General features: G+C 39.9%; 1 protein-coding gene across 1 annotated transcript in view; it reads left to right on the forward strand.

The window, feature by feature from the left end:
- The window catches only part of LOC120926664 (multidrug and toxin extrusion protein 2-like), a 209983-nt gene that overhangs the window by 108581 nt on the left and 86866 nt on the right, over positions 1-14536 (forward strand). The window contains exons 6-9 of the mRNA XM_040336788.1: positions 45-89; positions 5873-5970; positions 7200-7297; positions 13227-13340. Coding sequence (XP_040192722.1) covers positions 45-89; positions 5873-5970; positions 7200-7297; positions 13227-13340 — 355 coding nt within the window. The remainder of the gene's footprint in view (positions 1-44; positions 90-5872; positions 5971-7199; positions 7298-13226; positions 13341-14536) is intronic.

Genomic DNA, 14536 nt, shown 5'->3' on the forward strand with positions numbered 1-14536 from the left:
TATCTGCGAATTGTCCTTTTACATGCTTCTAATTTTCATCACAGGCCGTATTTCTTCAACAACTGCTATTAAGATATTTGGAAAACCAGGTAACATTTATGTAAAGTTTAATCTACATTCTAAAGCTAACTTGATATTTTCACTTGCAGGCAATTTCATCTGTTCAAACTTTTACATTTTTTTTTATGTGTTTATTTAGCATAAAAAAGAGAAGGGCTTGGCTATAGGCTTTTGAGTTATCTTTGTGTTGTTCTTGATTCCTTAGGCCCCATACACACGGTCGGTTTGGTCCGATGAGAATGGACCGAAGTTAATTTTCATCGGACCAAACCGACCGTGTGTATATACTATCGGTCTGTTTTCCTTCGATCCAAAATTTTAAAACATGCTTCAAAACTGAACCGATGGACCGCTGCCCCATCGGACCAAACCGATGGTTAGTACAGAAAAGCATTGGTTCAAAACCCGCGCATGCTCAGAATCAAGTTGACGCATGCTTGGAAGCATTGAACTTCGTTTTTTTCAGCACGTCGTGTGTTTTACGTCACCGCGTTCTGACCTGATCGGATTTTGAACTGATGGTGTGTACACACATCAGACCATCAGGCCACTTCAGCGGTGAACCGATGAAAACGGTCCGTCGGACCATTCTCATCGGTTTTGTCCGACCGTGTGTACAGGGCCTTAAAGTGGTTCTAAAGGTAGAACGTTTTTACTTTAATGCATTCTCTGCATTAGGTAAAATATCTTCTTTGTGCAGCTTTTCTGTGTCCATGAGGCGAGTGAATGTGAATAGGAGTGGTTTTATAATTAATAATTAGTCACCTGCAGGGCTCTAATGAGTAATTAATAATAACATTTGATTACAATTTGACTTGTGCCACAATTGTATATGTAGCATCCTTTAGTGTGCTACTAGTGTTGGAGCAGGCAAAGCATATTTGGCTTATGGTTAAGTATGAGTTATAGAATCTGGGTCAGGGTTTATTGAAGTTCAGGGCTAGAAGACTCATACAGGTAGGTCTCTGATGCCTTCCCCCAGTTCTGGAAAGTTGGAGAACAGCTCAGGACTTTTGTACAGAAAGAGGAAGAAAAATGTTGCTGTGTTCATCTCCTGGGCATCCCTTACATCCCTTCACCCATATTTGTTATCCCCAAATAAAATAATCAAAAAATTCATGTTGCCTGGCTGTGAAGGAATAGAAGGATCGTTTTCCAGCGGCCCCTATGAAGGTAGTGCTACATATACGCTATATAAATTTTTTTGTTATGTTTTTTTTTTGTTCAATTGTTCTCCAATGAAAGTGAAGTTACCCTTTAACTTTACACCTTGTGATGCCTTACTTTCCTGGAGGTCTGATGGTGAACCCTGTGCCATGTCTGAGGACAACATAATGGTGCCTGACCATTCCACTGCTATAACTGCTGTCACTAAATCACCACCCACTCCCGACCCAAGCCAGCTGATACCATACCCCAAGGTAAAGGCTGTTCTCACTGCAGAGTGAGCCCCCCCTGCCCCAAAGCAACCACCCATGTTGAGGGCATGTGGCCTGGTATGGTTCAGGAGGGGAGGCACTCGTTTGTCCCCCCCTTATTTTGGCCTGCTAGGCTGCATGTTTGGATAAGGTTTAGTATGGATTTTGAAAGGGGCCCATGCCATTTTTTTTTTTAAATGTTGGTGTGTGGGTTCCTCCTAAAAACCCATACCAGACCTTAAGCCCGGTACACACTACAGTTTTTTTCTGTGCAACCAAAAAACTGACTGGTCCGGTTAGGAGACACTGTGCTAACCATGTAAGGTTAGTCCAGTGATCTCCCCCACTGAGATATTGTGTTCTGACAGGGGGATGGTCCCCCGACCAGAACTCTCTGATCAGTGCTCTTTGCCACTAAGAGCACTGATTGGAAAATGGCCAGCTGCTGGTTTTCCAGCGTGCATGTTCGACAGAAGCCGGTCAAAGGACCAGCTTCTGTGAGACACACGGGCAAAATGCCGGACAGTATTTTTTGTACAAGCAAGTGTCTCCCAACATCCTGCCAGTGTGTCCTGGGTTTAAGAGTATGGTATAGATTTTGGGTGGGACCCCACTCCGTTTTTTTTTCACATTTTTGCATTGCCAGAAAGCTTGCAGCTGGGAAAATTTAAATTTAAATGTATTTTTTTCTTTGTGTCAGTTTTGTTGCAGCAGGTTCTATACAGGGTACAGTGTCACTTTACAGGCAGACTAAGGGGACCCAACGGGCACAATATTTAAAGGAATTTTTCATTTTTATTGTTTCACTTCAAGCATCATTAACCACTTCCCGACCCCCGCATGTACATATACGTCCACAATATGGCACGTACAGGCACATGGGCGTACACGTACGTCCTCGCCTATTAGCGGGTGGGGGGTCCGATCGGGACCCCCCCCGCTACATGCGGAGGTCGGGTCCGCTCGGGGAGCGATCCGGGACCACGGCGCGGCTATTTGTTTATAGCCGCTCCGTCGCGATCGCTCCCCGGAGCTGAATAACGAGGAGAGCCGTGTGTAAACACGGCTTCCCCGTCCTTCACTATGGCGGCGCATCGATCGCGTCATTCCCTTTATAGGGAAGACACGATCGATGACGTCATTCCTACAGCCACACCCCCAAACAGTTGTAAACACATACTAGGTGCACCCTAACTCCTACAGCGCCACCTGTGGTTAACTCCCAAACTGCAACTGTCATTTTCACAATAAAGAATGCAATTTAAATGCATTTTTTGCTGTGAAAATGACAATGGTCCCAAAAATGTGTCAAAATTGTCCGAAGTGTCCGCCATAATGTCGCAGTCACGAAAAAAATTGCTGATCGCCGCCATTAGTAGTAAAAAAAAAATAAAAAATAAAAATGCAATAAAACTATCCCCTATTTTGTAAACACTATAAATTTTGCGCAAACCAATCGATAAACGCTTATTGCGATTTTTTTTACTAAAAATAGGTAGAAGAATACGTATCGGCCTAAACTGAGGAAAAAAAATGTTTTTATATATGTTTTTGGGGGATATTTATTACAGCAAAAAGTAAAAAATATTGCTTTTTTTTCAAAATTGTCGCTCTATTTTTGTTTATAGCGCAAAAACTAAAAACCGCAGATGTGATCAAATACCACCAAAAGAAAGCTCTATTTGTGGGGAAAAAAGGACGCCAATTTTGTTTGGGAGCCACGTCGCACGACCGCGCAATTGTCTGTTAAAGCGACGCAGTCCCGAACTGTAAAAACACCTTGGGTCTTTAGGCTGCATATTGGTAATCGGGGCTTAAGTGGTTAATATCCCTGCTCTTTTAAAAATTATATTTTTTAAGAAAATAAATTGCATTGATACAGGGCAGTTCCCGGGTCCCATACCCTTTTTATGGCCAATAGCTTGCATATAGGCCTCCAAAATGGGAACTTTTGATTTTTCAAATTTGGGTCCCATTGAATTTAATAGGGTTCATGATTTAGGTCCGAACTTTTTCAATGTTCAGGAGTTCTGGTGCAAACTGAACTATGGGATGTTCTGTCCATCACTATTTGTCACTTCTACAGTTCAAGCTGATAACAATGGTATTGATTGTGGTAAGGTCGTGGGGAGGGTGGATTTCAGGAAGCCTTCACTGGCTGACATCACCTCACTGCAACCATTTATTTCACCTTGACCTGAGGAAATAGCAGCTTTAGCCATGAAATGTGTTTTATTTTGTAAAACAAAATTGTATTATTTATATAAAAACTGACGACTCCCATCTATTCCTAAATACCTTACTCTGAGCACCTCTGCCAACTGGACAACTGACAAGCCTTGTCCGCAAACTCCCTCTGCACATCATTGAGGCCATTCTTACTGAAAATGATCCAAATGATCGGTACAGTACAAGTCCACATTACATAAATATAGCCAATTCAAACTCCATAAGTTCCTGTGACGGTAGTAGAATGATATCCCCGTCAAACATTCCCTTCTTCCCATAAAAGAAAATCACCCAGTATTCCATGAGTAGAAATCCCTGGGATCGCCCAATAAGCCACACATGAGCCAAAGCTTACTGCTGGAACAAGAGACACTTTAATGGCAGCATTCAGCTAGTTATATACCGTTTACAAGCTAATCATCAATCAAAGAACAATGAAATCTCCACCCCCTTTCCACACACTGGGCTCCCATACAGATTATAGGTAGACACTCTGGCACCGAACCTGCCAGACACATTCCTTTTAGATACTGACGATACAATACACATCTCTTAAGGGTAAACACAGGTCTTCTTCACACACACACAATAGATCAATTACCCTTTAAAATAGAGAGCTGGCTGGGGATGGGACATTAGCACTTCAACAGTCTGTTATGCAGAGGAATGAGTCACACATGAAATCACCTGTTACCTCTAACACACACAGCATTAAAATAGCAGGGAGAGAATTATACTGAAGCATATAGGCAATTGCATCACAGTTCCAATTCCAAATACTGGTATAGCCAATAGACATGTGCATTCGTTTTCGTCTGAATGAATTTTCGTCTGAATTTCAGGTATTTACGTTATCGTTTTAACAAACGAAAACGAACGTGCAGATTTTCGAAATCCGAAACATCCAACATAAAAAAATGCTTTATTTTCATTTTCATTGCTACAACAGTTCGATATAGATAGAAGATTCGATGTGACGCTGACAATAGCAATCTGTGTCTATTATTCTGCAAAGAGAGGAAAGATTCGACATAGAGAGAAAAGATTCAACATTATAGAGACAGTGTTGGGGTAGACCATTCGACATAAACGACGAAGATTCGACGAAGCAGCAAAAAACATACAAGCGTTGAAGACGTTGAAGACTTATGGTATCTGTCGAAAGAAGATTCGACAAGCAGCTAAACTGTACGATGACGCAATCTTACATTTGCAGTCAAATGCTCGGCCCATAGGCTATAGAAGCATTTTAATGTTGATTGACTAGTAATAATGATTTATAAATATAATTATTACTAGTGCCATACAACATTAGAATTCTTCTATAGCTTGTAGGCGGAACATTCTAACGGAAATGTACGATTGCAGCGTCGTACAGTTTAGCTGCTCCGTCGAATCTTCTTAGATCATTCGACAGACACCATAAGCCTTCAATGACAGATTCAATCTTAAAGGGGTTGTAAACAATTTTTTTTTTTTAAATAACAAACATGTTATACTTCCACTGTGCAGCTCGTTTTGCACAGAGTGACCCCGATCCACGTCTTCTGGGGTCACTGGTTGGCTGTCTCTGGTCCTCCCCTCAAGAACTACACACATTCATGCGAGAGAGCTTGCATTGTGTGTAGTCCTTGCGGGCGCGCTCCTGTGATACAGCGAGCAGCCATAGCCACTCACTGTATCACTTGGCCCCGCCAATGGCAGCGCTGCTTTTAATCCATCCGCTCTAGCCAATCAGCGGCCAGGCTGAGCGGCGAAGAGGATGTCGGGTCCAAGCGCGGTATACTATAGAATGCATTCAGGTGAAAAAACTTTTTCCTTTACAACTCCTTTAATTCATTCAGATTTTCGGACTAATGTATTTTTTAACGAAACAAAATAAATAAAAACAAATTTTGGGAGTAACTAAATACATTTATTTTTCATACGAAAACGAAATTCCGAAACAAAATATTTCAGTGTGCACATGTCTAATAGCCAATAAATTCACTGCACAATGATAGCTAATATGGAAGGGGTTACTTCAGTGCTACAAACCTGTGTGTTGCTCAAAATAGCCTGGACGAATAATCTTAGGACTGCAGTTAGTATTATATATATTACTATGAATAGCACTTTAAGATTTAAAAAAAACCTCTCTTGAACTATACGTTTTCCTTTTCTAGTGTATTATGTGGCCTCAGGTTTTTATTGGTGTAGCAGTAAACATCATGAATGCTGTTGTCAATGCTATTTTCATTAACATCTTCAAGATGGGATTGGAGTAAGTATGTCACATTTATTTTTAAGATTCACTTTAATTTTCAGAACATCCACAGACAGTCATTTTACAAAAAAATTACCCATTTCACAAATGAACAGTAGAATTGCAATAGATGGATTTTTCTACTTGCTGATTAGTGTGATAGTGTCATTTAAACAGTATACAGAGAGATACAAGGTGGCAGAAACTTAGAGTGAAGGAAGATGTTCCCTTCGACTGATGACAATTTATGCTATAGTGAAAATGTTTAAAGAAAGCCTGTTATGAGAGAAATAAGGCGACTTGCTGTTTTTCCACAACTGAAAATGCTAGTTGAATAACTGCGATGGCTTTAAAACATTGTCATATTTTTACAGAATAACTTTTTTGGCTGCTTTCTCCATTGCAAAAATGCGGTATAAACATATATGTGTTTTTGCCATATCTGATGCATTTTGCACCTGTGAAAAAGGACCCGTGACTCCAAAATCACACAAAAAATGCAACCACGGGTGCATTTTTGCAGAGTTTTCAATGCATTTGCCATTGATATCAATGGTGAGGTGCGATTTTGATGCATTTTTTTTACCACACCAAACATGCACCAAAAATGCAGCATGCAGGTCTTCTAAGAATGCACATGACTCTTGTGAAGGGCTCCTTAGGATTTATTGGTCATACATTTTTCTTCTGCTTTTTAATAAGGCAAAACTGGAAGAAAAACTGATCAGTGTGAAAGGGGCCAGTCTTTATCTGTCATTTTCTGTACACCAGGTAAGTGACTGAAAGTACTGAAAACAGACTGAGCATGATAGTCAGACAACTTGCATTTTCAGAAAGAGAGGTGAGAAAGGGCAGCCTTCTGGTTTCCCATATAGCAAGTTTACTATAACTGTATAGGTAGGTGTACATGCAGGATCATGATGATCAAGACCCAGCATTGTTTCTGTGCATTACAACATCATTTTTTATTAAAATAATAAAGTGAAGTTTTAACACATTCATTTACTTTGGGATGTACATCAGACGGGATATAGAGTGAGGAGATGAGTAAGGAAATGCAGGCAGGAATGTTGCTCCAATTCTGAACGTATGTGTTGCTGTATGTTTGCAAGATGTTGTAGTATAAATATCCAATCAACAGTGTGTTTTTGTATTTACGTAATTAATCAATTGCTGAATACATGCATATGGAAATACTGTATAAATCTCCATGGTAATAATTGACTTGCATATATTTTTTTTTCCAGAGGTTCAGCTTGGGCAAACACATTTTCTCAGTGGATGATGTCACTTATAATTTTTATATATATAGTTGGTAAAAAAGTGCATGTGGAAACATGGGGAGGTATGTTAAAGAAGTACATAGTTAGACCTTATTAACATGAGCTTACTATTCTGTACACCTCTGTTAAAGTGGATGTCACAATGTAGAGTATAAGATTTCTTATCATCTGTGCCCAGTCTTGCCCCACAGAGTTAATCCAGCTCTGAGCAATCCTCTTTTATTGTTCAGTGAAAATTAACAGACTTCCAGATAAAACCCTGTCTAAATAAAAAGTCTGTTCCTCTCTCCTTGCTTTGAGTGACAGGTTATTTACATATCTAGCTTGGACATGTTTATCATATGTTATGTTATGTGTATCATAATATGAGGTGATCCACAGTTTATTGTATATTACCAGGATGTGTTATGTGGGGGAGGGAAGGCTTTTTCTGTTAAGGCACACTCTACCAGGGCGATAAGTGCTTTATGGGCAGTGCATCACCAGGCTTTGATGGCTTAGATCTGTAAAGCTGCAACTTGGTCTTCAGTCCACACATTTTCCAAATTATATTAAATAGATATGAAAGGACATGAGGATTCCGCCTTTGGGCGAATTGTGCTGCAGGCAGCAGTTTAGGGCTTCTTGTCTGAAAGCGGCCTGCTTGATCTGGGTCTCCCACCATTCATATTGAGCATTGCTCTGGGACGTCCCGTTATGTAATGGCTTTTTTGCCATGTGGTGTACGATAAAGAAAATAGGATTTTTATAACAGCTTACCTGTAAAATGAGTTTCTTGGAGTACACCACGGGACACAGAGGTCCCCACTTCTTATGGGAACCTTATTGCTTGCTACAAAACTGAGGTACTTCCCTGATGGGAGGGGTTATGTGGAGGGGAACTGTCTTCAATTGGTTGTGCCAGTGTCCAATCACCGCTGGTGACCCTTAACCCATTATGTAATGGCTCCTTGTCCCGTGGTGTACTCCAAGAAACAGATTTTACAGGTATGCTGTTATAAAAATCCTGTTTTTCACAATTTTTTTGTTTAAAAAAAAATGAAAACCATTTATCATTTTCTCTCACTTTACAAATATGTGCCACTTTGTATCTATCACATAAAATCCCAACAAAATACATTTACATTTTTGGTTGTAACATGACATGACAGAATGTGAAAAATTTCAAGGGGTATGGATACTTTTTCAAGGCACTGTAGATTTGGAAGTTGACTGATGCAAACCTTCGTAGGGTTTATACCCATCTACAAATCTCACATGATGACCCAACCACAAGGGCTTTCATATTGATCAATAAAAGCTTTCGATTCAATTGATTGGGCTTATATGCATAGGGTACAAATATACACATCTCACATGATGAACCAACCACAAGAGCTTTCATATCAATCAAAAAAATAGGGTATTCCACTATACATTTTTTCCTATTGCCAGAGAGACCCATCAAGGCTGTCTCCTGTCTCCTTTTCTTTTTGCCTTGGTGATGGAATCCCTGGCGATCGCACTTCACCCGAAGTAGCAGCTCTACAAATGGGAGGCATCAAGGACTGTCTAGCGTTATTTGCAGATGATTTATTCCTCTTTTATAATAGACTCTGTCACTTAATTCTAGATGAAGCTTACTCAGGACTACTGGTAAACTGTCCTCAATACTATCACTAGATGGTGACACAAGGGCAGCGGTGAATCCTGCTCTTCTGCTGCCCTGGGTGTGCCAATTGACCTACATAGGAATTTGCATATCGGTCAATATGGAGAACTACATGGCTTTGAATTTAACTCTCCTGCTTGTTCTCCTTAAGTGGAAAATCCAAGCCTGGAAGAAATTTCCATTTCCTTCGATTGATGGGGAGAATTTTAATTTTAAGAAGATCAGTTCTATTTCCTTTCCTTTCTCTGCCATGGCCCAGTGTAAGTGCCTAAGACATATTTTAGGAAAATGTTCTGTTCCTTCCTTTGGTTCCCTTCTTCTCCTAATGTTCGTTTACAAACCCTGCAGAAACCCTGGGAACAGGGTGGCTTGACCCTACCATATTGCCAGAAATACTACCTGGCTGGCCAGATGATGTTTGCCCACAGATGGCAACTGGGAGATGATGGGGATTCCACTACGGTCCTGGAGGCTGCTACCCTTAAATCGTATGAGAGCTTGAAGTATGCCATATTTCATGGAACGCGTTTTACCTTGCCTCTCGCCTTTTCCATAAAGGCTACCATTAAGGCCTGGGAATTTACACAAAAATGAATGCAGCGCCAGTGTGTATTGTTTCCCACCTGCCCCTGCTGTGGATGGATCTCCTGTTTCCCACACTTTAACACATTCTCACATCCTGTAATTTGGGTGCAAAGTGGTATTAAGCAGATGGGGATGTGGTTTTTAACTTTTGACCAGCTGAAACTTAAATTCGATCCTTTCCAATTCTTTCTTACTTTTTCCATTATTTACAAATCCACCATGCTTACTTGTTGCAATTTGGGTCTGTGGCATTGGAGACTTCGTCTTCCTCTCTTGAATCCCTACTTAGATAATTCACTTGAGAAGACTTTATTCAAGGAATTGTTTCAGACTGTACCTCTCTTGGTGGTTTGATGTAGGGCCAAATGGAGAGATGCAATGTCTAATTTGCAGGGTAAGGATTGGGAAGACATGTGTGGCTACCCATTCAGGCATTTGGTATGATTTTAAATTCCTTCACAGAATATACCTTACTTCTGCTAAATTGGCTGGTATGTATCCCTCATGTTTTTCCGAATGGTGACAATGTGAAAAAGTAAACTATATATAACCATTTTCCGAAAATCAAATTTGGTACAGAATGAAATTATATAGAAAAGATTAGAATAGAAAATAATTGAAAAGAATAGCATAGAAAAACAATAGAACAGAAAAAAAGTAATATATATTTATTCTATTCTGTTTTATTGTTCTATGCTATTTTCTATTCTTTTCTATTTAAATTCAATGTCTTTCTATACGAAATTAGAATTTCGGAAGATGGCTTCTGAAATTCGAATGATTTAGAATTGAAAAGATTAGAATATAATAAAAAACAATAGAACAGAATCAAATATATATTATATGTTAGTCTATTCTGTTCTATTGTTTTTCCAGTCTAGAATAGAAATGAATTGAAAAGAATAGACTGGAAAAACAATAGAACAGAATAGACTAAAATATTTAATTTCATTCTATATGAAATTAGAATTTCGGAAAATGGTTATACGGTATATAGTTTACTTTTTCTATTTTGGTAGAAAAAAACTGAATGCGGTAAAAAAATAGATATATTTTATTCTGTTCTTTTCTATTATTTTTCTATTCTGTTCTTTTCTATTTTATTTTCCATTGTTTTGAATTTTATTTTCCAATCTATTCTCAAATTCAAAGTTATACTATTTGAATAGAAATATGAGGTCATGTTATTTTATTTCATTACATTCTATTCTTTACTATTCTTTTTTTACTGCTTTATTATTTTTTATTCTATTTTATTTCTATTTTTTTCAAATTCCATTCAAATTGGTTTTCGAATTATTTTCGAATTTTGATTTGAATTTCGTCTGCTTATTTCCGATTCAAATCGTTATTTTGGATTTGTTTAAATTTGTTACTATTGTAATTCTATTATAATATAATAACTATTGACGCATCCGAATTTCCGAATAATGAAAAATTTGTGCGCATTTCGATTCGGAATGAAACAAAATGCACATGTCTAGAACTGCCCCCTGATCCAAAACTTATGGTCACAGTTAGTTCATTGTATTACTGAAGTAATGACAGTACCTGTTCCACAGACTGTGGCTATCTGCCTACTTGGTTTTGTGCCCATAGAAATCTAGTAAATATCCTCCAGTTTTCTGCATGCAAAACCATCATTTTGTATTGGAAAAAATCGGTAGCCCCCACAGTGGCGTATTGGAAAGGCCTAGTTAAATCCATGATTCCGTATTATAAGACCCTGTACTGTATGCCTTGGGGCTATGGGAAGAAATGTTATAAGGTATGACAGACCCAGCTGTCTTCTTTCTCTACTTCAGCATAGGGGTTACACAACAACAAAGAAAAATCAGCTCAACCTACCAGCCATCCTGCAACTAACCAAATTGTGCCATCTAACAGTTTGTGGTAAAAACAGGGGTTTCATTTTCAGCATAGGGGTTACCTGGAATTTCTGGATTTTACTACTGAGTTCTAAGGGTCATTGTTGATGCCCTTATTACCGATTCCTTATATGTTTTTTTTTTCTGGGAAGACTTCCTATTGACCTGGGTTACTAATGGGTCTTTCTCCCCATGATCCTACTTTGATTTGGATCCCTGGCTCTGTATCCTGCTCTGTATCCTGCAGATCCCTGGAGATTTTTGGTGTGTAGGAGAGTACACTGGAGCTTTTTTTTTCGAGATACCACTATTAAATGATTTAAAGGTACCACTCTATTATGAGCAGACAGACTAAACCTGGGGGGTGGGGGTCAGGTCTGTTTTATTGGAAATTTTGGGTGCACTAATTAAGTCCTGCATGGCCTACTACTATTGTCTAGCTATGTAATTGTATTTGTTCTCTATGTTGTGTATGTTTTGTATGCACCAATTAGATTTCTTGTTATAACGCAATAAAAATAAAAGTAAATCATCGGGGGAGGTAGAGACTGTATGGGTGTGGTGTCCACTTTGGATACCCATAATAATAGTATTCACATGAATCATATGAAAAAGGAGCTTCAAAGGGAGAATGAAAATGCATGGAGAGAGTGGGCAGCCCTGTCTTGTGCTGTGTGTGTGTATATGTATATATATATATATAATTTTGTTATTGGAAAGGGGGTTGGCAACTTCCCATTTACGTGAGGGTAAGGTCCAGTCAACTCTAGTGAAGGCTTTTACAGCATCCATATATAGAAAAAAAAGCTTGATCTGGCTTCGCTAGGACAAAGTGGACTGGGTTGATGGCACAGATGTTCCCTGGAAGCTAAACAGAATGCTGGGGGAACAAAGGTTACGTAAACATAAATAATTGGTTTGGCATTAGAAAACCACAGTTTCAAGGTACACTTTAAAGTGACACTAAGCCCTGGTTCACACTGGGGTGCGGGAGTGAAGCCGTGCGATTTCACTCCCGCCGGCAGTCCCGATTTCGGCCGCGATTTAAGAGACATCTGTGCAGGTTTCTGCACAGATGTCTATGTAAATCACGGCCCGAAATCGCAAAAAGTAGTACAGGAACTACTTTTTGAAATCGGTGCAGCGCCGCAGATGCGGCGTCGCACCGATTAGGACAGTGTCATTGCCGACAATTGGCGGCAAATGCCGGCGTTTTGAGATGCGATTTCACATGTGAAATCGCATCTCAAATCGAAGCAAATCGTACCCAGTGTGAACCTGGGCTAAACAATATCCCTAATCCCCAAAAATCACCCATACACATCTGCTACTTAATGGCTCTGTAATCCATGTTTTCATTAAATCCTTTCTTACTGTGTTTTTCTGTCATGATGTGGCTTCCTCCATTAGCTACCAAACTTCTCCTTTTCCCCTGATCTCTGTTTGAAATGAGCAGTGCAGAATAATTGCGAATAATTGCGGACACATGCACTGCTCTATGTACACCACAATTCACATAATCCCTAATCCATAGTCCATAGTCTATCTTGGCAGCAAGCAAGAGGGCTAAATTCCTACATACAGTGGGGCTATGGAGAAGGAATGTAGCCTCCCTAGGAAGCTGAAATACAGAAGTAATAAAAAAGGAATTTTGAGATTTGGATGAGGCTGAGAGCAATAGTGGGCACTTTTTTGAGCTCAGCATACATAAATGGATAGAATATATTTTTTAACCTAGGGTTTAGCATAAATTTAAGGTTGCATATTTGGCAGAGAAAGGGCTAAGAGACTAATACACAATGCTGTTAAAATATTCAATGTATATTAATGTTTATAGTTATTTAGATATACATGCTTATCCTGCTGTTTTTGAAAATCTCTTTTTAGGATGGTCCAAAGACTGTTTTCAGGAGTGGGATATATACTTACGCCTTGCTATCCCCAGCATGCTGATGCTTTGCATAGAATGGTGGAGCTTTGAAATTGGAGGCTTTTTAGCAGGTTAGTTTCTACATTCTATGGATTCTTTCACTAAACTCTACTGTATCTGCTGTATTTCCTGACACTCTTTGGAAAAAGAAAATATGGACAGCTGCACTCCAAAAAACCTTGAAGGTTGTCTTTATTTAAAAAAGGAAAAATGCACTACAAGTCACAGCACCCTGCACATTACACAGACCAAAGCCCCCCCTGTACATTACACAGACCAAAGCCCCCCCTGTACATTACACAGACCAAAGCCCCCCCCTGTACATTACACAGACCAAAGCCCCCCCCCCCTGTACATTACACAGACCAAAGCCCCCCACTGTACATTACACAGACCAAAGCCCCCCACTGTACATTACACAGACCAAAGCCCCCCTGTACATTACACAGACCAAAGCCCCCCACTGTACATTACACAGACCAAAGCCCCCCCCCCCCCGCACATTGCACAGATCCCCACACATTGTGTAGCTCCTCTTTACATTATAAACAGAAAAAGCCGTCTCTGAGCTTGTGATTTTGTTCCGTAATTGATTAAAAAACAGTTGTATGTTCACGAGGTAGGCAGATTAGACCCTGGCGAAAATACTTCATACGTTTTCACACCATCAAGTGACACATAAACAAAAGTGACCCTCCACCGGAAAGAAGAGCCGCTTACCAGAAGGCAAGCAGTTAAGGCAGATGGCTATAACCCAGCCGAGGCCTTTGATCCTTGGACGTTTTCCACCACGGAGCCCCCTGTCCTTTGAGTGTGATGGATGTCAGCTCCAATCGTTTCAGATATAAACCAAAAAAGAGGCGCACATAGCGTAACTCTATAACCATATACTTTTATTTTAAAAAAGAAGGTAAAACATACAAGCAAGCGTAAAAAAACAGCATATGTATAAATTGCCGGCCGGCATACAGGAGCCCTACTCCTTGGCGTGGTGACGTCACTGCGTGATCCTACCAGACGCGTTTCGTCACTAATTGGACGTTGTCAATGGGGGTAGGGCCATGCAGTAAATCAGTAATAGACCCACTGCCTATTGTGAAAGGCTGCCTCATGAGTCCAGGAACGCCATCTTTGATATGGTAAAACTTTGCCCTTACTCGGACCGCACACCACGAGTCCACTTGCAAGACGGCAAAGACTAAATTTAGCGAAAATAACTTAGTCTTTGCCGTCTTGCAAGTGGACTCGCGGTGTGCGGTCCGAGTAA

Source organism: Rana temporaria, chromosome 2 (assembly GCF_905171775.1).
Source record: "Rana temporaria chromosome 2, aRanTem1.1, whole genome shotgun sequence".
In the NCBI taxonomy this organism is placed as follows: Eukaryota; Metazoa; Chordata; class Amphibia; order Anura; family Ranidae; genus Rana; species Rana temporaria.